The sequence below is a fragment of the Podarcis liolepis genome (assembly GCF_965112155.1).
Source record: "Podarcis liolepis genome assembly, chromosome: 3".
NCBI lineage: Eukaryota > Metazoa > Chordata > Lepidosauria > Squamata > Lacertidae > Podarcis > Podarcis liolepis.
The window spans coordinates 108,970,278-108,996,782 of record NC_139557.1 but is presented as its reverse complement, the minus strand read 5'-3'; the positions used below and the strand labels follow the sequence as shown (position 1 = coordinate 108,996,782).

At 40.4% G+C, this 26,505-nt stretch overlaps 1 protein-coding gene across 5 annotated transcripts in view; it reads left to right on the top strand.

Annotated features, from left to right (window-relative positions):
* Nucleotides 1–26,505, top strand: part of FBXO11 (F-box protein 11) — a 69,482-nt gene that overhangs the window by 41,578 nt on the left and 1,399 nt on the right. For 3 of the 5 annotated variants that reach the window (XM_083494277.1, XM_083494281.1, XM_083494279.1), the window contains exons 4-22: nt 4,200–4,344; nt 6,268–6,397; nt 7,866–7,949; nt 8,037–8,169; nt 12,390–12,496; nt 12,589–12,700; nt 13,602–13,708; nt 13,806–13,943; nt 16,477–16,694; nt 17,373–17,458; nt 17,547–17,641; nt 18,644–18,766; nt 20,572–20,657; nt 22,122–22,198; nt 22,292–22,435; nt 22,956–23,066; nt 25,358–25,465; nt 26,196–26,304; nt 26,399–26,497. In XM_083494277.1, the coding sequence (XP_083350403.1) occupies nt 4,200–4,344; nt 6,268–6,397; nt 7,866–7,949; nt 8,037–8,169; nt 12,390–12,496; nt 12,589–12,700; nt 13,602–13,708; nt 13,806–13,943; nt 16,477–16,694; nt 17,373–17,458; nt 17,547–17,641; nt 18,644–18,766; nt 20,572–20,657; nt 22,122–22,198; nt 22,292–22,435; nt 22,956–23,066; nt 25,358–25,465; nt 26,196–26,304; nt 26,399–26,497 (2,212 nt within the window). The remainder of the gene's footprint in view (nt 1–4,199; nt 4,345–6,267; nt 6,398–7,865; nt 7,950–8,036; nt 8,170–12,389; nt 12,497–12,588; nt 12,701–13,601; nt 13,709–13,805; nt 13,944–16,476; nt 16,695–17,372; nt 17,459–17,546; nt 17,642–18,643; nt 18,767–20,571; nt 20,658–22,121; nt 22,199–22,291; nt 22,436–22,955; nt 23,067–25,357; nt 25,466–26,195; nt 26,305–26,398; nt 26,498–26,505) is intronic. The other 2 variants (XM_083494278.1, XM_083494280.1) reach the window with 1 other exon arrangement.

Below are 26,505 nucleotides of genomic sequence, written 5' to 3'. Positions count from 1 at the left end.
TCAGACTTTCTGTCATTATTTTACATGGTGTCCCTCTGCAAGTGTTGCTGGCATGTGTGATTTTACCTATGGTCCTTTGATCATAGAATCATAGAATCATAGAGTTGGATCAGTTACTGTATTCAGCTGCACCTTCACAAATAACTTTGTCCCTGTTTGGATGATCAGAAACCTTTTGGATTATGCTAAGAGGTTTGATGATATTTAATTGCTTTAGTTGTCTCTAACAGGGAGTGTAACAGCAAACCTTTATAAACTATAGGATATCAGGCTCACTAGCCTTATTTGATCTGGCAGGGGTCCTGATTTGACCTACAAGACAGTTTTTTCCCGAGCCATGTCCATCTGCCCACAGCTGCCCTTAGTTTTGGAAGTGAAACTACATAGCTTGACTCCGTATGTAACTCAGGGTTAGGAAACAGGCCTGAGTTCAGGCGGCTGTCACAATAAAATAAATGTGAACTGTGCTGTTTGACACTGCAGGTTGTCAGGGAACTCCTTTGTGAGGAAAATCCTTACACGTGGAAAACTAGTGTGTTGAGGTGAAATGTTTTAGTCCGGCCACTGCCTTGACATACTTACTTTTGACTTGTAGTGAGTGAGTTGATTTATGTAGCAGAGTGACCAAACATGATACTCCCTCTGCAATCTGAGGTGGTAATAATCTTTATTTATTTGAAAGCATTTATAAACAGCTTAATATTTAAAAATCTGTAAGCTGTGTGCAATATTTTTTTAAAAAAATAAATAAAACACAACCTAAATCCAATAAAACAGCAGCATAAAGGCATATAAAAACAAATAAAACAGGGATTCAGGGGATTCTGGCATATAAAACAGGACCTGGCCTTGCTGGTCAGAGAAAGCCTGGGGAAAGGATAAGTCTTGCAGAACATCTAAAGCAACGTTTGAAACTCCCTTTGTTCTAGGCACGTTTTGTGACAGGAAATTTCATTAGTGCTAGCAGTTTCTGAGCGCAGTACTGTGCCTAAGATTTAAGATTAAAACGGGCACTGAGGGTGTGGGAGGAGAAATTCCTTCCCACTAGAGTTCCAAGAGATCGCTGCAGCATCCGGCAAGCTATTAGGTGCTGCCTCTCAGCTGGCCTTGCAGAAAGGCAGCGTTTCCCTCAGATTGGCTGCCCTTAGGCTAGGACTACATCTATCTTTCCCCTCCATCCCGTTCCCATCATCATCTCATCCACTGAAAACGGACAGAGAGCAAAGTTCACACTGCCTTGCCTGGCTCTTTCCTCAAGTGAGTTGTGAAACACTCCCTCCCATCCCTGTCAGTCCTCCTTGAAACTGATGGAGGAATGGGCTTGTCTGCTCCTGGAGCAAATTCTGAAAATGTCAGGGACACTGCAAAGGAGGGGGGTATCAGGAGAGGAGAGGAGAGAAGAAAAAGAGGAGAAATCTGGTGACTGCTTGCAGAGAGAGAGAGCACGCAGTGTGATAGCCTGTTTGTTTTTGCATTTCTCTCTCATCTTCAGTGCAGAAGGGGAGGCTCCAATAAGGGGCTGGGTAAGGAGAGTTTAAACCTTTGGTGGAATTTCACAAATGTGGGATATGGAAGGAGAGCTTCCCATCCAGAGTCCATTTGAAAACCGCTGAGCATCTTGGTGGACCACTTAGTGATTTTTCAGTCTGTTTAGCAACTGTAATGCACTGTGCTTTACAATGTTAAGAAATTCAATCTGTTATACAATAAAATGCAATATATAAGCACAAAGGAAGCTGTTTGGGCATCATTTAGGAAAAAATGGTTGCTTTCAACCCTGATCTGGATCTGCCTGTTACTTGGAATTAAATCCCAACTGAGTTCAATGGGGTTTCTGCATGGATTGGGGACCTGAAAACTTTCTTTGTATTCTTTTAAACTCTACATGTTTTATTTAGGTTTTAGTTGTCTTGTTTAATGTATGATGTGCTTTTAATTTGAAATATACTAGCCAGTTAGTTACGATGGTTTAAGTAGTGCTTGTTAAAGTGTTAACTACCTCAGACTCTCACAGTGCTGCTTAAAAGCGAAACAAATTTTGGATTGGGATCACTGAAGGCTTCAGTGGCCTTCAATGATCCCACTCCAAAATTTGTTTGTGAACTGGACACTCAAGGTGTCTCTGCCATCAGTTGTATAGGCCTGTAATACATGTTAATTGTGGTGCCAAAAAGATATATTTATATGAAGGGAAGGTGTATCGGGAGAATCCAGGGCTTGTCTGCAGAGTGGAAGGAAAGGAGAATCTTTTTCTGTTTCCCCACTTCCAGCCACTCTCTTAAGAACATTAGGGGGGTGGGTCTAAGGTGCCATTTAGCTTCTAGCTTTCATATCTCAGTTTCTAACACTGATCTGATGGTTGCTGCTGCAAGTATAGCAGAGGGACACAGTGATATTCTTTTCCTACACGTGTGAATTAGTTAGTGTTCAGCTAAAATAAATGGCATTTGAAAAATTAAGTGGAATTTTACAGTGGAGGTAAATTATTAAAAGTTATATCTCAATCACACTCCTGTAATGAGTACTTCTATGAATAACCAAATTCTTGCCATATTTGTGATTTTCTTTCTCACCCTCAGAAGTACTTAATATTGTGTATTCCTTACAGCCATGCCAAGAACTCCCTGAAAGCTTATTGCTAACTAGGATGGTGATGATTAGAATTTGCAATCCTCCTGCAAAGCATATTCTTTTCATTAAATAATAGGAACAAACAATAGGTCCTACTTGTATCTATATAAGTTCTTTTAAACTGAGTTTCCTTGAGTTTACATGTAAATATATGTAGTTAGAAAAAAGTGACGTTCTTCATAAGGAACAGTTCTTTAGTCTATCCTTCAAGCTGTAGAACCTGTCTACCTTCAGTTGCTATGGAGATAGGAAACATCCCACTGTGAAGGCTAACATGTATTCTTTTTTTTTAAAAAAAGAGGGAGAGATCACGAGAGACTTCATGCTAGACTTCAGGGAGTAGCTAGAACAGGCTTCCTCAAACTTGGCCATCCAGATGTTTTGAGACGACAATTCCCATCATCCCTGACCACTGGTCCTGCTAGCTAGGGATCATGGGAGTTGTAGGTCAAAACCATCTGGACTCTGGAGGGCCAAGGTTGAGGAAACCTGAGCTAGATTGTAAGGCCAAAATACACACTACTGCCCTTTCACTTCCATTCTGCATCTTTGTAGTTTCTGAATCTTTTGCACATACATATTTAAAATTGAATAGGCAAAATGATCAGATTTGACCCATGCTAAGTTTTTTACATTCATCTAGGCTCACTAAATATCAGCCTAGACATCACAGCATACCCTCATTGCTTTTTAGCCCAGTCTCTTGACCTGTTTGCAGATGTTGAGAGGGAGTGAACTGAGGGGTAGAAAACATAACGTGAATTCTAATTTGCACCTGTAATTGTACTCAGCACAGTGTACATAAAGTTAAATCAGTTTTGTTGTTTTACTGGGGAAATGTTAATCCAAAGTCAGGAAATGAAGCTATCCTTAAAATAAAGTGTGAACTTCACCCCCAAAGGTACACTCTCCCATTGCTTCCCAAGACGGACGGATGCCAAACAGGGGCATCCAATGAAGCTGAGTATTGGAGGGTTTAGGACAGACAAAAAACTTTTCCGCACAGCCCATAGTTAAACTGTGGAATTCACTTAACACAGGAAACATTGATGGCTTTAAACATTTAAACATTGATGGCTAACTAGGATGGCTTTAAAAGAGGATTCAACATTTGTGGAGGAGAGGGCTATCTGTGGCTCCTAGCCACTTACAGGTCATTGTGATACGTGATGTAGCAGTCATGTGTCAGACGCTTATCATTCATTGCTTGTATATGTTAGTATAGCGTTCTGCAGTATATCTTCATACAAGTGTTAATCTTACTACAGCAGTGATATGTTCTGGCACATCTTTATCCAGTTGCAGTAATGAGAGGATAGAAATGTGCTGTTAAGACTTTTATTGCTGATTAAAGCTTGCAAATCTAACTTTCTTTAGAAAATGAAATGTGTATATTTAAATGGAAAACTTGAATAACATTGATTTTTGTCAAACTTCTGCCTAAGTAAATCTGTTTCAGGTAATTCACTTGATTTTTGAGAGACAGAAAGTCCATGATCTATTTTGGTGGAAATCCCCCAGACAGGTTGTGAACATCAGTCATGTTATTCATATTTTATATTTAATAGCAGCACCTGCAGAACAATATCTTCAAGAGAAGTTGCCCGATGAAGTGGTTCTGAAAATCTTCTCATACTTGCTGGAGCAAGATCTTTGTAGAGCAGCTTGTGTATGTAAGCGCTTCAGTGAGCTGGCTAATGATCCAATTTTGTGGTAAGTGAAAAGGTATTTTTGATTATCCTGAAGTATGTTATATATGCCATACACAATAGAAAAATTGAATTCATGAATATGTTTTCTAATTATTTTGAACGAAAGCAGGTACTTGAATTACATTTCTATTGCGCTCACCTGAAGTTGCACTATTATTTTTCTGTAGCTCGTGCCTCCTGTCTGCATTCTGGTTATATAGGGTTCTTCTTGCAATCTGCCATCTTACAAAAAAATTTGTTTATTTAGAATACTTTACATCCTACATTAAAGTCTGAAGAGGCTCTCAAAGCATCTTACAAAAGATGTAATAAAAGTTACAGTTCAAGCCTGGCATCAGGAACAGAAATAGCATTGTGTCCCTCTGGTGCCAGGATTATAAAGATGATAGTCCCTGCCCCCTGTCCTTGATCTGCCTTGGTCTTGCCCTTCACCCGTTGAAGAAGAGCAGGTGAAATTCACTTGGCCCATAATGGAGGCAAGTCTTCTCTTGCTTGCAGGTGGCACAATTGATTTGTGCCTGCATAATTGTTGAAATACACTTAAAAATATGCAGATGTTGTTTGCCATATGTTCCCATTCACAAAGTGGATTTTTGCTTGTTTGTTTTGCTTGGCTCAGGATTTTCAGTACCCCCAATTATGCTCCAAGCCTTGTAAATAATACCAGCCATATAAAATGCTTTACGTTTCTTACTGCTACCATGCAACTCATTGCCAACTTTTCTCCTCTAAAAGCTCTAGAATCAGGCATGCTTGTTCAAGTAAATTTAAAATACATCAATCTCTTTAACACTTGGATTTTACTGATGGAGATGGGTTGATGAATAGAAAAGTCTAAAAATGGGACACCTCCCACCCAACAGTCAAAGCCTGCTTATCTCATCAAAGAAACACTTGTATTAGGATTTACACCCTCCAATTTATGAATGGTTCGAGGTAACTAAGAATTGAATAAAGCAGCATAATAAAAACAGCAACAGGCAGGATAAAGATAAAATTAACAAACCAGGGGCCATTAAAACAAAACACAAAAATGGTGAGCAGATTAAAACATAGATCAGAGGCCTCTAAAAGCCTGGGGTAATAAGACAGATTTCACCTTGTACCTAAAATGGTAAGAAAGGTACCAGTCTTACAAGCTTAAGGAATTCCAGCACATAGCAAGCCAGGCCACATGTGGGATAGAATGCCAAGGTGTGCGGTTGGGGCTGCTGTTCAGACCTTGATTGTGGGAGGCGGGTAGTTTCCAAATAGCAGCTAAGGAGCATGCCTAGGCATTTATTCTTGCAGAACGCACTCCTTCATAAACCATTATATGTGTGCTTAATATATGGTAGCGATGGGGAACTTATGGCACTCCAGATGTTGCTGGACTACAGCTCCCATCTTCCTTAACCATGGACCATGTTGGCTGAAGCTGATGGGAGTTGGAGTCAAACTATAACTGGAGGGCCACTGATGCCCCATCCCTAGTACATGGCTTGGTCAAGTATCTCTGGATACATTTAAGAATGCCAGATGGAGCACATCGTTCGTTTTTATATAAGGATGTTGTTATTCCTGTTAAAAAGTCGCAAAGAGTGAGAAATGGTGCTAAATTTGACGCTGTTCAGCAAAATCCTTCTATGCTGTTAAGCGCATGTTTAAAACTTTGCTCACACCTAGACACTTACCCAAATAACAGTGCACATCTGGAAACATTGTTACTCTTAATTACTATGTTTTTATCTTAAGTGATAATTCCTTAACTTGTTTAAAATAGGCAGCTCTCTTTGCTGTGTTCAATGGGAAATAGCTTGAACATTGCTGGAAGTACCACTTTCAAGTTTCCATTTTTTTTAACGTAATTTTTGATCCATCCGGTTTGTACCTTTGTTCTGTTAAAGTCGATTCACACTTCTGTATTCTGGGTGTATTTGTTTAGGAAACGACTCTACATGGAAGTATTTGAGTATACACGTCCAATGATGCACCCTGAACCTGGTAAATTTTATCAGATAAATCCAGAAGAGTATGAACACCCAAATCCCTGGAAGGAAAGCTTTCAGCAACTGGTATGAATGCCTTTTTAAAAGCTTCCTCATTGTATTTCATGTTGTTTTAGAATGTTTCAATTGCTGGAGGGGGGAGGTATGTGGTAATTCCCCCCTGAGAGCCAGTGTGGTGTAGTGGTTAAGAGTGGTAGTCTCGTAATCTGGAGAACCAGGTTCGCGTCTCCGCTCCTCCACATGCAGCTGCTGGGTGACCTTGGGCCAGTCACACTTCTCTGAAGTCTCTCAGCCCCACTCACCTCACAGAGTGTTTGTTGTGGGGGAAGAAGGGAAAAGGAGATTGTTAGCCGCTTTGAGACTCCTTAAAGGGAGTGAAAGGCGGGATATCAAATCCAAACTCTTCTTCTTCTTCTTCTTTTCCTCCTTATGGCCTGGTTAGCATTTGGACTTCTCCTTTTTTTCGGAATCTTTTCCCACTTCAGTTAGAGTGTCTTCACTGAGATCTCAGTTCAGTCTCAGCTTAAAAATCAGCACCTCAAATGATTTACATTTAAGGTTCCCCAACTCTCGGTGCCAACTATACTTCCTCATTCTAATCTGACCTTAATTCTCCCATACAAATTCATCTTCCCTTGTTCTTCCACTTTTTTATTCTTCTGCCATAAGACTCCTCATGCTTCAGCAGTGCAACTGTCTTTAGCAAGATTTCTCTTCATGAACGAGGCATTGGCCTGATTCTCATGTCATAGTAAACATAGTTTAAAAACAAACTATGGTTTTATGTATGCATGCTGGTCAAAAGTTTCTGGGGCACTCGTGGTGCAACTGTACTGTGGATGAAACAAGCAAAAGGTTGACTTGTTGTGAAGTCTGACTTAGTACCATGAGTGATTCAGACTTAGTGTAGAACACTGTCACCACTGTCCAGAGTCATTGTGGGAAGGTGAGACAGAATACAGACTGTAACTAAGTTTGTCTATAATTACAATCAAGACCAGAAAGCGTAATTTCAGGGACAGAAGTCATTTAAATCACTGAATGAGGAGATGAGTGTTGAATCAAGTACAACAAAGTATCTGAAGGAAAATGAGGATGTGCCAAGATTGCTGCAATCTTGTAATCTACAAAACATGGTGGATCTACATTTTCGCTGTGTTGTGTATGCCCCATCCTGCTTTTTAGCAATGTAGTTCTTGGACGTTTGTCATCTTCTGGAATGAGGGGTAGAAACTGAGGAAAATAACTTAGCTCAGGGTTACAGTTTTGATTGGAAGGCAAAGTCCTCAATAAGGTTCAGTTTCCCTTCTGTTGCCAAAAGTACAGCTTTTTCAGTTGTACCTGAAGCAAGCGACAGATCTTGGACTCCAGATCCACCTACTGAGCATGGTTAATATCAGTGCTCTGAACTCTTTTGAGGAGCTTTGCAATGCTACACTTGTGTGTGCTGTCTGTCTCTCTCTTTTAAAATGTAACCCATTGGTCGTGCTTCATTGTAGGCTTACCTCAAAATGCTTTCCTCCTCCATTTTCAGTATAAAGGAGCTCATGTAAAGCCAGGATTTGCTGAACATTTCTACAGTAACCCAGCAAGATATAAAGGAAGAGAAAACATGTTGGTAAGTTTTTCTGAATCACTTCAAGTGAATATTGACATGCCTTTCCTGTGGCTATTTGTCTTACAACTACTTCTTGTTTTCTTCTAGTATTATGACACAATTGAAGATGCATTAGGTGGGGTTCAAGAAGCTCACTTTGATGGACTTATCTTTGTTCATTCTGGCATATACACGGACGAGTGGATATACATTGAATCTCCAATCACCATGATTGGTGCAGGTATTTAATTTGAAAGGCATCCCAGTATCAGTAGATAAAGTTCTGTTCTCTCGTGAATGTTTCTGGATAGCAGGGAAAGAAAAGGAAGCATGGATGATGTGACTCCATTGTACTCCATTGTTCACAGAGCACTTTTTATTGGATTTTTTGGAGGGAGGGGAAGAGCATCTTCAAATTACCTACTGCCAGAATAAAAAGATATAGTCTCCCAAGATCTGTATTAGATCTCCCTGGTCCTGAATGGGATAACTGTGGCCCTGAAGGAGCAGGTGCGCAGCCCAGGAGTCATTTTGGACTCAAAGCTGTCCATGGAGGCACAGGTAAATTCTATGCCCAGGGCATCTGTATCAGCTCCATCTGGTACGCAGGCTGAGACCCTACCTGCCCGCGGACTGTCTCGCCAGAGTGGTACATGCTCTAGTTATCTCCCGCTTGGACTACTGCAATGTGCTCTATGTGGGGCTACCTTTGAAGGTGACCCGGAAACTACAACTAATCCAGAATGCGGCACCTAGACTGGTGGACTGGGAGTGGCCACCGAGACCACATAACACCGGTCTTGAAAGACCTACATTGGCTCCCAGTACGTTTCCGAGCACAATTCAAAGTGTTGGTACTGACCTTTAAAGCCCTAAATGGCCTCGGCCCAGTATACCTGAAGGAGCGTCTCCACCCCCATCATTCTGCCAGGACACTTGAGGTCCAGTGCCGAGGGCCTTCTGGCGGTTTCCTCGCTGTGAGAAGGCAAGTTGCAGGGAACCAGGCAGAGGGCCTTCTCGGTAGTGGCACCCGCCCTGTGGAACGCCCTCCCACCAGATGTCGAAGAGAAAAACAACTATCTGACTTTTAGAAGACATCTGAAGGCAGCCCTGTTTAGGGATGCTATTAATGTTTAATAGACTATGGTATTTTAATATTTTCTTGGAAGCCCCCCAGAGTGGCTGGGGAAACCCAGCCAGATGGGCAGGGTATAAATAATAATAATAAATAATAATAATAATAATAATAATAATAATAATAATAATAATAATTATTATTATTATTATTATTATTATTATTATTATACAGCCTATCACTTTGCGTATCAACTTATGGGACTTCCTTTATGTCATGCTGTAGTTCATCATCATCATCATCATTTTATTTGTATGCTGCCTTTCCATAGTTAGAACAATGCTCAAGGCGGCTTACAACATGACAAGATTTACATAATTACCAACATAACAAAAGTCATAAACAATAAATAAAACACATCAAAAGGTACACAACCAAATTGGGGGGGGGGGAATTCAATTTAAAAGGACATGAAAAATAAAACTTATTTTAAAAAGGAGCCCTATCTACCAAGCAGCAGCAGCAACAGTCCTTTATGGAGCCAGTCAGGCCCTGCCCCAAGCCAGGTGGAAAGAGGCAGGGCAGGGCCCTTCTGGCTCCCAGCAGGTTAGCCCCAACTTGTTTAGCCCCAAAGATCATGGCGAAAACTCGCTCTCAGCCCTGAATCGTGCAGCTGACTTGTTTCTGCTTAGGTAAAGGTCACAAACTACAGAACAATTGCCCAAACAGAATGAATGCCAATCTACAGCTAATGAATGTGTTTGTTCTTCTGTCTGTGGTGATGATACATAAGGTGTGTATCTAATGCTGTAGAAAGATATATAATTACTAGAGCGATTACTTGCAGACAAACAATGTTAATCAAAAGAAAATAGTCTTTCAGTTAGATGACAGCAGGCGTACAGGAACCAACTACTGTGGCAGCAAGGCTGGGATTTTCCACGAATCTGGAGCCCAACCATGCTGCCCAGAAATAAGGGGTAGGTGGAGAATGGCAGGTATCTTTGCTCACTTCTCTCTCAGCTTGTCAGTTAAAGAGCTCCTTCCTTGAGAGAGAACTATGGTATTTGATTTCTTTTTTCCTATTAGTTGGTGTCTGTGTGGTGTGTTTGCCTATTCCCTTTTAACCAGCTATTTAAAGTAGTTTGCTTGTTCTGCTTTATTTATTTGCAGCATTTTTCTAGAAAGTGTGCACAATATTTTTAAACCAAAAAACATAGCTGTCAACGTTCCCCTTTTTTAAAGGGAAATTCCCTTATTCCGAATAGGATTCCTTGCAAGAAAAGGGAAAAGTTGACAGCTATGCATAAAATAAAAATAATCGTAACATGAATACAAAATCGATCACTGATTAAAACAGTGTCAGAATAAAGCTAGTAGGGCTCAAGGTCTAAAATCATTCAAACGGTGCCTAGCGAAATAAAAATATCTTCACCGCACACCAAAAAGACTAGACTGTTAGGTGTCGGGTGAGCTTCCACTGAAACGTTCTCTTTGCTAGCCATCTGCCTTGTCTTGATCAGCAGGGACACTTCAACAAGGGCCTCTGAAGATGTTCTTAGGGTCTATGCAGGTATTTGTGAGCAGAGGTAACCCCAGAACTTTGTATTTGGCCCAGAAATGAACTGGAAGCCAGTGCAAACGCTGAAGTAGTTGTGTAAGATGAGCGTATTGACCAGCTTTGCTGCTCTGTGTCTGATAATCTGAACTTTCTGGGCCATGTTCAGAAGCAGTGCAGTCATAGTAAGCCAGGCAAGTTGTTATGAGATGCAGTTGGTAGGTCAGCCTAAGATGATGCGAGGTGCTTTGAGACCACATACCCTTTCAGCAACAATACCAGCTGCAAGAGCACAATTGGTCTACGAATCTGATCCCTTGGGTGAAGTTCAGCCCCCTCCAAAACAAATTGGATACCATTCATCTGGGGCAATCAACAGTATTTACATCTTGTTTGGATTGACTATTACCACTTTGCTTACAAGTATTAAGAAGAGAAATTCTAAAGCTGCGTGAAATAAATATTTTCTATACTGAATCTAGCTTGTAGGTCCTTTCATTCTGACTGATACTTAAGTTGCAAACTTGCACTTCTGCCATCAAAATGAGAATGTTGGATTGTGGCTTTCTGCTCCCCCTGCTGGCTTCTTAAGAATAGCACACGTGTTCTTGAAAAAACATCTGACTTCAACCAACTCAATACAGTCGTACCTTGGTTCTAGAACAGAATGCATTCCGGAAGTCCATTTGACTGCAGCCAATCGGAAGCCACGCCAGACATTCGGCATCCGAAAATCATTTGAAATCTGGAACACTCACTTCTGGTTTTTGATCATTTGGGAGACAAAATGTACGAGTTCCGAGGCGTTCAGCAACCTCGGTACGACTGTATATTGGTTTATACTAATTTGGATACTAGTAAATGTTGGTGTTCATTTGTTGTAAACTGCCTTTTAAAAAAGTAGTGAAGAAGTGTGTAAAAAGGTTTTGGAGAAATAAAGAGCCATTAACTAGCATTAAATGTCTTGCAATTTATTCAATGAAGCTAATATTTTAGCTTCATAGTTAAAATTAGAAACAGGGATCTGTTGTCTGTGAGGGATGTTTTAGTAGTATTCTGCATTGAGCAGGGATTGGACTAGATGACCACCAAAGTCCCTTCCCTGCCCATCCCTGATGGTCTAGTGCAGGGGTTGGCATGGTTTACCTTGCCTGGGCCGGTTCACTCCAGCGGAGATCTCTCTGATGGCTGGATTGTAAGCGCGCGTTCCCACGATTTCCGGCGCCTGCGCATGCGCAGATGCGATTTCCGGCACTGCGGAAGCAAGTCCCTGCGCCGCGCTATTCCAGTTTACTGCAGCACGCGGGGACTCGCCAGGTGGGTGGCTCGATTTGTGGGCCAGTTAAACAACCCCCGTGGGCTGCTTGTGGCCCATGGGCCTTAAGCGGCCGACCCCTGGCTTAGCGGTCAGGATTTGGTGCTCTCACCAAGGTCCCTTCCTACTCCATAATTCTATGAGTCTAATTTAAAGTATAACATTAAAGCAGATTCTTCAGCAAATACATAATGATTGTTGTAGAAATCGCAGTTGACACTTTATTAATTCTATTAGCTTTTAACTGAAGAAATGTTTCCATCTAAAACCTGGGAGTTGGTCTGTTGAGAATTGGACTTCGATAAAACTTAACAGAAAGATCCTTCTATTTCTTGTAAAATGAACTTACTGAATGAATCTGAGACTGAATGTCTGTACTTAAAGAGCCAGAGCTGTTATCCTGAGTCACAATGGAAGTATAAAGCTTATTGCTGGAACAACGTAATTGTAGGTTCTATTGGAAATATGCTGTGCATTTTCAACCTTCAGCTTTATTATTGTTTCCCCCGCCAGCACCCGGGAAAGTGGCAGATAAGGTCATTATAGAAAACACAAGAGATTCAACCTTTGTCTTCATGGAGGGATCTGAGGATGCTTACGTTGGTTATATGACAATCAGGGTAAGAAACATGGGAGCAAGCACTTAAGTTGAAATTACTTGAGTTGAAAGAAATGGATGGCTTGTAACGAGTTTTATTGTATTTACTTTCAGTTTAACCCTGATGATAAATCTGCACAACATCACAATGCTCACCACTGCTTAGAGATTACAGTCAACTGCAGCCCAATAATAGACCATTGTATTATTCGAAGTACTTGTACAGGTTAGTAATTTCTCTCTTAAAACTGTCATGAAGTAACAGGTGTACAAGATGCACAAGGGCTGGAGACCAAACAACTAGGCATCTGTCCCGGATGGTGATCAGCAATCCAGCCGTGCCTTCTCCTGCCCATCACTGCTGGAATTGGGAGGCATCTTGACCACTCCCTTCTACCTGCCCTCCCAGAATCATTAACCCACCACCATTCACCCAATATGCAGCTAGGGGATTGGACCACAGAATAGTAAACTATGACCCAGTACTACACGTGTCCCACACCATCAGAAGTAGACGTTAAATCTCCTAGCTACTCTCCTCCCCTGCCTCTCCCCCTGTTCTTCCATTAAGGAAAAACTCCACAGTCCCTAGACCACACCTGCATCTGCACAGACACTCATACCTGCAGCTAGATGATACACAGGTCAAACAGCTGTTGTAATGCGCGCTCTCTCTCTCTCTCTCACACACACACACACTCACTCACTCTCTCTCTCTCTCTCGCTAACTTGAAGAGCAAACCAGGCAAGGACCAGGATGGTGCAAACTCAGCCCCCCCCCCAACTCCCTGTTTCTCTGTGGGTCTGCTCACATGGTGTATCTGTGAGCAAGCGAGGTAATGAATTAGCTGGCTTGGGGCAAGGGCATGCACTGGCCGCACAACCCATCCTAAGCCCTCTGCTTTGGCTCAGGATTCATCTGAAGCCATTTCATGCCCCTACTGTCTAGTTTATCCTGAAAGGTTAAGCCAAGATAATTGGCAAGAAGCTAGCTAGCCAAGTTCATTCAGTGTTTCCAAATTACTTCATTTTCTTTTATTATTTTTAGTGGATGATGCAAGTTGTAGGTCTCTTATGAAGGCAAATCTAATTCCAATTTTAAAATGTAAATGTTGTTTCCTCTTCAGTTGGTTCTGCAGTCTGTGTTAGTGGTCAAGGAGCTTGTCCCACTATCAAGCATTGCAACATCAGTGATTGTGAAAATGTTGGTCTCTACATTACAGATCACGCACAGGTGAACACCCTTTCCCATCCCCCTCCCATTTTTTCCACCTTGCAAAAATAAAATTGCCTGATCCACCTTCAATTTACACTATTTTCTGATATTTTAGGGAATATATGAGGACAATGAGATCTCCAATAATGCATTAGCTGGGATTTGGGTCAAAAACCACGGAAACCCTATTATTAGAAGGAATCATATTCACCATGGGCGCGATGTTGGTGTTTTCACATTTGACCACGGCATGGTAATGTATACTTTTCCTTTTGAGGGGAGCTTATGGAGTGGGTGGGGTGTGCATATTTCTGTGGGGAAAGTGAGTTTTTGTGAGTGTTAAAGCAGCTTGTTTTTGTCCACCTGTTTCCAGTGTTGATGGTTTCTCTTTTGCATGGCCCTCAAGTAAATAATGTACATTGGAGAGTATTGAGACCCAGAGCAGAAGTAATGCCTGGTTAGAAGACTGGGAATGTGCAGCAGTCAAGTATATCCTGCAAATGTAAATCAGCCCTAATGTGTTAGAAGACTGGGAATGTGCAGCCTGCCTCCATTGCCTTATTAGCATAATCTTTGGCGAAGTGCTACATCTTCACAAGTGCTGGCTACCGTTCCTTTTTAAACCAGGGTTTAGAATGGGTGTTTCAGCTGCTTCAAGTATGTCAGCCGGTTGGCACAATAGGTACCAAAAAATTGGTACAGTGGTGCCTCGCAAGACGAAATTAATTCGTTCCGCGAGTTTTTTTGTCTTGCGGTTTTTTTCATCTTGCGAAGCACGGTGTCGGAAAAGTTTTGGAAAAGCTTCAAAAATCACCAAAGTCTTCAAAAACCTCAAAAAGGGCTACCACACCGCGTGCTATGAGTTGCTCCTCGAAGTCAAGTCGCAACTGTATTAACAGTTTTAAGAAAAAGGAAACAAACTTGCAAGACGTTTCGGTCTTGCGAAGCAAGCCCATAGGGAAAATCGTCTTGCGAAGCAGCTCAAAAAACCAAAAACCCTTTCGTTTTGCGAGTTTTCCGTCTTGCGAGGCATTCGTCTTGCGAGGTACCACTGTATTAAAGCAGAAGGACAATACCTCCTCAAAAGCAGGCCACTGAAATTCTGACATTCCCGCCCCACAGGCTAGGTTTTATAATTGGATTTGGAGGTTAGGTGTAGGATTGATATGGGAAAGTGTCTTCTATCCATCACTTGTCTCTTCATACATCTTCAGCAATGATAATCCCAAGATCATTTTTCTTTGGAGACCTCCCTCAATCTTTGGTTGGTGCATTACATTCAGCTCCTTTCCACAGCATATTTCAAAAACTGGGAACAGAATTCCAATTACGCGGAGATTCTTGATGTTTTATTTTCAGCGTGCCCTTCACCTGCTGCTTTGTTCTGAAATTATTGTTTTCCAGTGTTTGCATTAGTACTTGTTAGGGCTGACTTACATTTGCAGGATATACTTGACATATATATATATATATATTAGTTTTGTTAAAGTTTATTTTACTAGCCAAAGGCCATGACAAATCCATACAATCACAAACAGTATAAAATATAACACAGAGGCGATAACAGAGGGACCACCATGGCTACACTAACTGAGTTTCAATTTAGTCCTCTAAATTCCCTTTACAATTTACAGCTTTTTTTGCCACCAGAGCCAAAAAGACCTCTTATGTGTCACTACAGCATTGTTGTTACTCAGCAAACAGGTTTTAGAAAGCTCCGCCTCGGATCTGTGTACAGTGGCAATTGCCCTATATGAAAGAAGATGTTTGCCATGAGGCATCAATGTGGCAAAATCACCAGGTGTTGACTTTGTAACATTGAACTTTAATGTGAGAATGTGGCCTTGGCATTGACAATTCTACAAGACTCTAGGTTGGTTCAGATTTAACACTCAGCCATAGTTTCGGATTATGAGGATGAGCCTTGGTGAGTCTTCCGTCCCCTCCTGCTTCAAACCAACCACAATAATTCAAAAGCTTTCACTTCCATTTTAGATTAACCTCCTATTGCTGTGTGGTCTAAGACCAGAGACACCTGGATAGCTCAGCTGGTTAGAGCGTGATTCTGATAACACCAAGGCTGCAGCTTTGGTCCTCATATGGGGCAGCTGCATATTCCTCAATTGCAGGGGGTTGGACTAGACGATCTTCAGGTGATCCTCCTTCCAACTACAATTCTATGATTCTCTGGTTAATCTATGGCTAGTAGAAATAAGGCAATCTAAAGCCACAGCTCATTAAACTGGCTCGCTTTTATTAACTATAGGGAAGATTAACCACAGCGTAGGGTTTGAAAAGCACACAACTTCAGTCTAAAACCTTCTTATCCCATAGTTGTTACAGACAGGGTAGCATGTGAGCCATATAACTCACACTGTTCTCAGCTAACATGGCCAACGATCAGGCATGGTGGGTAGTACAAAAAACAACAACTGGGGACATGAGGTTGGAAAAGTCTGTGCTAAATCATAGTTTGTGGTTATGTTACACTTAAACAATGTGCTAGTATTATGTCCAACTCTGCAACCGAAGAAATAGGCCTGTTTTCTAGTGCAATACTTGAAGTGCTTTTACAGTTGTTCAGATGGAGCATGTAGTCCTGACTCTTAAAAATTACTCTGTAAGCCAACATGAGCACTTGCAGTTTTAAAGAAATAATAGAACAGTCTAAATGTATTTTTGCACAGTACCATCTTTATTATAATGTCAGGTAGCTGGGAGCGGGGGGAAAGACACCCAACCAATTATATTTCCTTACCACTCCCCATTTTCTTCCTTGTTTTCAGGGTTATTTTGAAAGCTGCAACATACATAGAAATAGAATAGCAGGTTTTGAAGTGAAAGCTTATGCCAACCCTACAGTAGTTCGTTGTGAAATCCACCATGGTCAAACTGGAGGAATCTATGTTCATGAAAAAGGAAGAGGACAATTTATAGAAAATAAGATCTATGCAAACAATTTTGCAGGTGTATGGATTACTTCAAACAGTGACCCAACAATAAGGTACCTGTCTTTATTTTGGCCTAGATTCTCAAGCCCTTGGACAGACGTGGGGACTGGCCCACCCTCTGTGGGCCATTTTTGACAAATGGGTAGCGTCACCACCTGTCAGTCACCTGGTATCATATGACATCAGATAATTCAACTTCAGTTGAAGAATCAGCAGTGCACTCTTTAAGTGCTCTCTGGATTCTTCTTCTGTAGCCCCAGCTTGAATTCAAGCTGTGGCTACCAAAGATTTCAGCCAAAAGAAGAATTCAAGTCTTATTTTTTGCTAGGGATTGGCTCCACTTGAGAGTTCTGACCCTATTCAGCAGGTCCTGCATTTGGAATCAAATTTAGAAGGCACCAAACGGAAGTCCTGCATTCAGAGGAAACATCAGAGGCTCATCAAAGGAAACATGGATGGCATTGTAGTGTGTGTTGCCACTGATATTTGAGGATCATCTGGTTTCTAAGCTATCATGCAAGTCCAGCCCCGTAAGCTTTCTAGATGGGGACTACCAGGGAACGTCATAGAAACCATTCTAAGCTGTTAGAGTGAAGAACAGTGTTATGTGTAATAAAAATGAATTAGTCTTCCATTTAGAAGCCACAGTTCTGTGTATACTGTACAGCCTATGTACATTTAGATTATGTGGTGCTTGACAACTTCTGTTTTCTCTGGCTTTTGCACCTTAGGGGTAATGCAATTTTCAATGGGAATCAAGGTGGAGTCTACATATTTGGTGATGGAAGAGGCCTTATTGAAGGAAATGACATATATGGTAAAAAAATGAATATTTGCTTTGCTGCATTTGATACTCCTTGTGTCCTTGGGCCGCATTTTTCTTCATACTTAACCTCTTTTAACAGGAAATGCATTAGCAGGGATACAGATTCGGACTAACAGCTGTCCCATTGTTCGACACAACAAGATTCATGATGGCCAACATGGCGGTATTTATGTGGTGAGCATCTCTGTGTGGTTTTGATGTGAACTCAGAAATATTTTCGCTGGAGCCCTTTTCAGGCATTCAAAATGTGGAATGTAAACGTGTGGTTGGGGAAAGAACCTGGAAGGGAAAGCTTGTTAAACATATTAATCTGGAAGGGTTTTTTTAAAAAAATGTTTGCTTGAAAGTGTTGGCAGTTTGGCATCTATAACTCCTAAACGTTTGAAAACTTGTCTTGTGTTACTAGGACACTTTAAGTCTCCCCAAAATGAAGAAGTCATGATTAGGCCACAAATTGATGTTAGAGCCTGATTATCAACCTGCATAATTTAGATTGCTGATATTACACTTTTCTTTCTTATGCTATATATGAAAGCATTTAAAAGAGGGTTTTAAAAATTCATGGAGGGTAAGGCTATATTCTATCTCCACTGTCAGAGGCAATATGCCTCTATATCAGTTGCTGGGAGGTGCTGATGAGGAGAGAGTGTTGCACTTGGGACCTGCTTGCAGGCTTCACCTAGCATCTGGCTCTGGCTTCTATGAGAACAGGATCCTGGACCAGATGGGCTTTCGGTCTGATCCAGCAGGGTTGCTCTTACATTCATATTTCCCAACATTGGCTAACTGTGATCTTGATAAATTAAAGCATTGAAGCAGATTCACTCTTCTAATAGTAAACTAAGATGGAGAGATTGTAGGCAAAAACATGTCGTTAAGGAACTAGTGGGAAATATCTGCATGCTTGGTATAACTTTGAGGGTTGCAAAAGTAAAAAACACAAACAAAACTTTTTTAAAAAAATTAAGGGGTGATCCCCAAACACCCCAGTGAGGACTAAGTAAGCATGCTCAGTAACCACCGAATGGTGAGTTACAGTTGGAAAAGAAAAATTAACTGGCTACAAAGAGAGTTGAAGGAACAGGGCTGCAGCTGACAAAGGAGGTAGGAACATTTAAAAATAAACATTTTTTTGCAGGTCCTGCTATTGTTTACCAGTTTTTGTTTTGCTTTCAGCATGAAAAAGGCCAAGGTGTGATTGAAGAAAACGAAGTTTACAGTAATACCTTGGCTGGAGTCTGGGTGACAACAGGAAGCACACCAGTGCTGAGAAGAAATAGAATACATAGTGGTAAACAGGTACGTCCCACCTTACTATGTGGTTGGCAGTAATACTGATTTCAAACTCTTTACCAGATGGCTGGGTTTTTTTTTAAAAAATGTGAAATTTAAAGAAATAACATTTGGATTTTTTGCATTCCAAATTGCATGGTTTCTTAAAAAGTGAAAATACTATTAGTTGCATCCACTTAAGTCCTACTTAGAGCAGACCCATTGAAATAAATGTTCTTGAGTTAATTAAATCCATTCGTTTCGGTGGACTTTTGTCTTGAGTTTTACTTAATTGGATATTAGACAAAGACACTGTGAGTGAGTGATTCCCAGGTCCAAGTATTGGGACTTAACCTGCTCTAGATATATTTGCACTCCCTCTGAAAGAACAGGCACACTGTTTAGAAGGCCTCTTGGAACCTTCTGCATCAGCCTCCATTGTGAAGAACACCTATGACCAGCCTTGGTTGGTATGTCAACTGTGCCCTTTCCTAGACATAGATAGCTTGGCCTCTGTGACTCATGAACTGGTAGCCTAACATTTATACTCCTGTCATGCCCTGTGTGGAGCTTCTCTTACAACTGGTGTGGAGGCTGCAGCTGATGCAGGATGCTGCAGCCCACCTGGTGAGTGGGGGTGCTTACCAGGCACATATCATGCCAGTGCTAAGGGACTTTGCCCTGTCTGCCTATTAGCCACTGAGCAAGTTTTAAGCTCTTGTTACTTAGATATAAAACCTTTAAAGACTCTGAACCAGGTCACCCAGAAAGACTGGCTTCCCCTCCATTGCCCAGAAAGGACATTAAATTCAACAGGTGTGGAATCCTCCTATTCTTGACGCACCCTGGTGATTGGCTTGTGGTGACGCAGAGGGGGCTATTTCACAGGTGGCCGCAGTGTTATGGAGTGCACACTCTGCTGAAATGTGGCTGGCCCCATCTGTGGTGGCATTCTGGCTCCGGAAGATGCAGCTGTTTGGGATTGTTTCATTGCATATTTCAATCATGGACATTTATTTTGTTTAATGGCATTGTTTGTGTATTATAAATGTGGTGTATTTTCAATTCTGTATTTTAACAGTGTTGTGCAGTAGGTTATTTTTGTTTTGTGAACAGTTTAGAAACTATTTTGGCATCCAGCGGTATATGAATAGATATAACAATACAACCCAGTATTCTCTTAAGCCCCTGTTAAGTAATGTGGATGTAAGCATGTTAGCTCTGCAGTTATTCACAATCTAAACTGAATTGGTGTCTGTATTAGATTCATGTTGAATGAGGCTTTTCTTTCTAATTGAAAAACCAGTTTGATCATTTCTCAGATAAGAATATTTACACTATGCCTCCCAAACACAGGCATTTCATTTTTACCTGATGAAAATAAACTGTTCTTGTTTGCTCAATAAGCAGAAAGGAGCAACGCTGGGAACAAGAAAAGAAAAGAAAAATCCCGGTGCGATGGTTCCTATATTCCCATATTTAACTTTACCAAGTCTCATGTATGGGATGCTGGTCATAATTATGAAAGACCCTGTATAGGAATATTTTAAGTACAATCTCTCTACAGGTTAAAAAAAGGGAAAGCATGCAAAATGTATACAGAGTAACAATACAGAGTGAGGCCTGGTTATAAAAATAAAAGTGTAAATAAAACTATTTTACCTGTTTTACTAGTAGTCAAATTTACACTGTTGTCCAGGAAATACACGAAGTAGTATTAGTGAGATACTTGATTTAATCAACCTCTTTTCTTCCCGGTTTAAATCATGGCTTTAAATTGCCATGATAAAAAAATTAATTTACCATTCCCCAATGTCTCTTTCATGCTCCAGGTTGGTGTTTATTTCTATGACAATGGACATGGAGTGCTGGAGGACAATGATATCTATAACCATATGTACTCAGGGGTTCAAATCAGGTAAAGTATATCTTCATTTGTTTTGCTTCAAAATGTTTTTAATATATAAACCAGTTGTCTTAAGTCAGTGAATTGTCAACTTTTCTCACCATCTTAACAATTGCACTTCATATGTTACTTTAGATTTGGCTGTTTTTCTTTTCTGTCCACTGGCAGGATTATTATGTGGTAGTAGCTCTTATCTTGGGCTTGAAATTGTTGGAAGTGTCAGACCCATGTCTTTCAATGACTAGTTTTGTATTTGGCCTGGGAGACCGATTCTGTTCCAGGAGTGGAAAAGCAATTTCCTCTGAACTCCTAAGATGCCAGCACTGGAGTGGAGAGATACAAATCACCCCGTTCCTGCTCATCAGAATAATCATTTGATGAGAAGGGATGGTGTGATAATTAAGCTACCTCTGTGGGCATATAAGAGAATGAATGTTGGGTGGTCACACCTAGAGAGCTGGCCATGAGTGAGTGCAACCCCAAGCCAAGGAGGTTAGCAACCCCTGTTCTGATCTAACATTTGTCAAGGCTTTATTGGATGACCTCAGAGTAAGTCCCTGTCTTTTATCCTCATTTTTTTATCTGCAAAATAGGAGTTCATTTTACAGAGTTCGTGGTTTTCATCAAAAAATTAAAACACAGTTCACCAAGTGTGCCATATGAATTATATTTTCCCTTCCCTTTTAAACACAGTGAAGAGCTGCAGGCTGATGAAAAAGAATGGCAAAGTCCTTCCGGGCACACAAGCAGTTTCTTAACTTTCATCATAGAGCATACTTGAAAGATTTTTTTCCATAGCTAAAAATACTCTTCAGTTTCTCAGCTTTTCAGGGTGTGGTATAGAGTCACTTTAGAACACGAGAGGTGCCATAAAAAATTAATTGTAGACATATAAGCCCCATTATATCCATTGTTCTTTATACTACAGTATAAAGATATACTAGATGTTTTCAGATGATAGGTACACGAGGGCTGAGACTAAAAGGGTGGGGGTGAGAGTGTTCACAATTATTTCCAGTAATATTGAAAAGGAGTGGGTAACATTATAAGGGTGTGGGAATGCTAGCCAAAAGAATTGCACCTTAATTAAGAATTTAAGCTCCCCCTTCAGTATTTAAAAAATAAAATAAAAAGAAGAGAACATCTGGTGCAGCCATGTACATACTTTCAGAACCTTTATCTGCTAGAACATTACTTTGTGAGTCTGGATTTGGTTCATAGCATAGGAGAGATTCTGCATTCAGCTAAACAGGGATCTCGTGGTCTCAGGGATTGTCTTCTATACATGGTGAGAGGGGCAGGTATAAGAAGAAATGTATGAGTGCCTGGCGTACTCTAGGCTTATCATGCAGGTACTTAAATCTTTCTTGATTGTACAATGCTGATAATGCTTTTTAAATCATCAAATGTAGTTCATGTCACCTGTACAAAATAATAAGCTATTTCTGAGTAACCTCTTTGTTTGCTTATGTACAGAACTGGAAGCAACCCCAAAATTAGGCGCAACAAAATTTGGGGAGGCCAGAATGGTGGGATTCTTGTTTATAATTCTGGTAAGCTTCCCCTCTACTTCATTCTTACAATTTAAAATATGAGGCTGTTTCACCCTAATGCAAAATCTTGATGTTTTATTTTATGTTTGAAAGGGCTCGGCTTTATAGAAGACAATGAAATTTTTGATAACGCAATGGCTGGAGTTTGGATTAAGACAGACAGCAATCCCACATTAAGAAGAAACAAAATCCATGATGGAAGAGATGGAGGCATCTGTATATTTAATGGGGGCAGAGGTACTAGTCCACTCACTTTTATCATGTTTACTTTTAGCCAGAGTGATGCCTTTTAAAAATAAAATGAAGTCTCTGTTCTCTTTAATCAGCTGTCACTGTGACCATATTTTGATCCTTTGAGAAGCTGTTTAGTCATATATAATATAAAAAGGAGCTGTAATTCTCTATTTAGCCACCAAGAATATGTCTGCATTGCAGGATCAAAATTTCACTAGCTAAACTGTGGTCTTTTCTGAGAGTTCCAAATTGTGGTTGAAGAAAGAATATGTAAAACCCTTTCTTCCTGTTCAGATAACCAAGCTACATTTTTGTAATTCAAATAGCTGTTGGAGTTCAGCTAATTCCCACTTTCTGCAGAAAACATTTATGTTAATATAATATTTGAATATGTCTATATTCCACGTGTTAAAAAGCAATATATCTACCATCACCCCGAACAATTACTGTACTCAGTATTTATTTATTTTCTGTGCTTGTAAACAAAACAAATTTCAAACTGATTATTTTTGTTCTGTCTTAGGTCTCCTTGAAGAGAATGATATCTTTAGGAATGCACAAGCTGGGGTCCTTATCAGCACAAATAGTCATCCTGTGTTAAGAAAAAATAGAATATTTGATGGATTTGCTGCTGGTTTGTATTTGATTTATATTGTCTTTATCTCAGAATAGTGTTAAGACATCAGATCTAGGAGTGTTTCAGTCATTTGCAAATATTCTGATATTTCATAATGTCTTAAAATCACCAGTGAACTTTGTCCAGATATTCACCAATGAATATTGTCCAAAAAATCAGTGGTGGTTTTCTTTTTTCTCCCTTAAAAACTACTGGTTAGCCAGGCCACCCATGTTTTAAATGGCCAACATTTTGGACAGGAGGAAGAGAGACCACATTTTGCCAGAAGTGAATTGCTGAATTAGTAATTTAATAGGCAACTCTTTCTTTCACTGTTGGAGATTTAGACTTTATTTAAATCATTTTGAAACCTCCTTTATATTTCAAAACTTTCATAAAAATGTAAAGCTTTGTGCCTATTTTTCTTTTAAAGTTATAACTTTTCATACATTCAGCGTATTCCTTCCTCCTCCCACCTTAAACCATAGGTGATGTCAAGCATTTGTAAATAATGCATAGGCCTTGTTAGTTACATTTCATTTTTTCACTGTGCATTATCATTTGTTTTTTACCAGTGGTTAAGGGCCATAGAAAAGCAGAGTTTTTAGGAAGGATTTACTTTGGTGATCACTTCAATGCAGCCTGTAATTTCTCATAGGACTATAGTATCTGCCCAAGGTGTTATTCTACAAAGCACTCTCATTAATTATTGTTTGATGCATTTCCAGTCATCACTTTGCACAGCCCTCTGTGGCAACATAATAATAATAATAATAATAATAATAATAATAATAATAATAATAATAATAAATAATAATAATAATTTTATACCACACCCATCTGGCTGGGTTTCCACAGGCACTCTGGGAAGTTTACAGCATATATAAACACAGTAAAACATCAAACGTTAAAAACTTCCTGATACAGGGCTGCCTTCAGATGTAATAATTTTATTATTATTTTAATCATTCAAGGAATAACTCTGGCCACAGCAAGCATGGTGGCGATGCATCTTTGCTTCCCCACTCATGTCAAATCTTGAAGAAAAAAGTGTATTTGCTAGGCAGAGACAACATGGAGTAACATGCCACAATACAAGCAGCTCCATGATATATCCCGGAGTTGTAACAATGAGGCAAGCTTGGGAGATGATGAGCACAGGGGGAGAAAAACTCCCAACAAATGCAGTTAAACACTGGTACATTCCCGGATCTGAGTGAAGAAAGCGTACTTCACCTCCATTGCTTCCTCTGTTTGTCATTCAGTGGAGTTGATCCAAATAGCTATGGGCCTATACTTACTGGCTCTAGCGAGGTGTTACGAACATAAAATTGCTTGGATCTGCTGTGATCTGGACTCCCCCTTTGGAGCAAGTGCTACAGAGGTGTAAGGAACACTTTTCTTGTCTGCTGTTGTTGGGTAGGTTTCAGTTGATTTGGCCCAAGAACGTGTACAGGGTGCTTTGTCAGTTTGTGCAGCTACTGTTAGCCTATAAAATCCCGCAAGGAGGAGACAGTGGGTAGGGCCAGGCTAATAATTCATGCTTTGCTTTGAGAAGTGGCGGTAAGACCATTCTTGAAGAAACCTGACTTACGTTTTAGGCCAGCGGCAGACGCCTCCTTGAGAGGTGGTTGTCAGGTACTTTCAAAGGAGACTCATTTTTCTAAGTCCAGTTCAATCAAGATTCAGGCCTGCTTTGGGCTCAGAAACTGCCTTGGTCGCCACCCTGGATGATGACTTGTGTTGGGAGAGACAGAGAATGCAATGATCTTGGCATCTTTCAATACCATCAGATTTGGAATCCTCCTGGAATAACCGGCTGAGTTGCGGATTGGGGAAAAGTATTGCAGTGATTCTGATTCTACTTGGATAGCCAGTTCCAGAATGTGGAGATTGTTCAGCCCACTGATTCTCCAGTATGGGAACGGATTCTGTTTCCCATGCTACTAAACATCTGCATGAAACTGCAGACTGTGGGGTCATACAGGGTCTGTGGTAATTGACTTGAGGGCCAATAAACTGAAGCTTCATCTAAGACTTAGATGTTCCTAGGTGGTGGTTTTCCCGTCTAGCTGAATAGTATGCAGCCACCTCTAGATGAAAACTCTAAAGCACTGTTATGAATTATTGTTTTTATAAGCAAGTAACTGAGGCAAATAGCATTTTAATACTTTTTTAAGAGTGCAGTTTCTGTTAATTAACTAGTATACTATTTCTCTTTGGATAGTACCAGAAGAGTCAAAAAATTGTGGCGACAGCTAAATACGTCAAATTTTCTGCTAAACTAACCTTTTCCCCTCTAATTTAAGGTATTGAAATAACAAATCATGCAACTGCAACTTTAGAAGGCAATCAGATTTTCAATAACCGGTTTGGAGGTTTATTTCTAGCCTCTGGAGTCAATGTGACAATGAAAGGTATGTTGAATTATGCTCATTTGTAATTTGTAAGTTACTGAAACTCTTTATAAGGGATACTCAGTGAAAATGAAACCCCAAAAGCACCCTCACGTTTAGAAACTTGCTTTGACAGCTTCTAAATTAGCCATTTGTGATCGTTTTGGTAGCTCAGTTTAAACAAACCTTTGCTGTGCAAAAACTATTAATGTGTCTGACATACACACTTCCTAGCAGTGGCAATGTATTTTCTTAGTATTTGTTTTGTGTGAACAGCAGGTGCAGCAATATTGGTGAAGAGTAAGTAGTGTGTTAAAACTTGTACAGTTGTGTCCTGGATCCCGAACACCCTGGAACTCGGATGTTTTGGCTCCCAAACGTCACAAACCCAGAAGTGATTGTTCCAGTTTGCAAACGTTCTTTTGGAACCCGAACATCCGACGGGGCTTCCGCAGCTTCTGATTGGCCACAGGAGCTTCCTGCTGCCAATCAGAAGCCGTGATTTGGTTTTCAAACATTTTGGAAGTCAAATGGACTTCCCGAATGGGATTCCATTTGACTTCTGAGGTACGGTATGACTGTACTGCAAAGCTCTTCATCGTGCGTAAGCTTAAATCCTAAAGGGATCTTATTTCAGATCAAATCCAGCTGTTGGATCGGAGGTTTTCAGAGTCAAGCTATGGCTCATGCACTATAGAATGGCTCACTATGCCGCAGTAAACTGTTAAACCTGATCACTGTTTTATTGCAGATAACAAAATAATGAACAATCAAGATGCCATAGAAAAAGCTGTCAGTAGAGGCCAATGTTTATATAAAATATCAAGTTACACCAGCTACCCCATGCATGATTTCTATAGGTAAGCAAGTATGGGATCTACTTTTCCCACAGCTTAATGATGTTTGCATGTTTAAAAAATGGATCCGTTTTAAATTGTTAACATTGCATTTTAGATGTCACACTTGCAACACCACAGACCGCAACGCCATATGCGTAAACTGTATTAAGAAGTGCCATCAAGGACATGATGTGGAATTTATTAGGCATGATAGGTATGTTG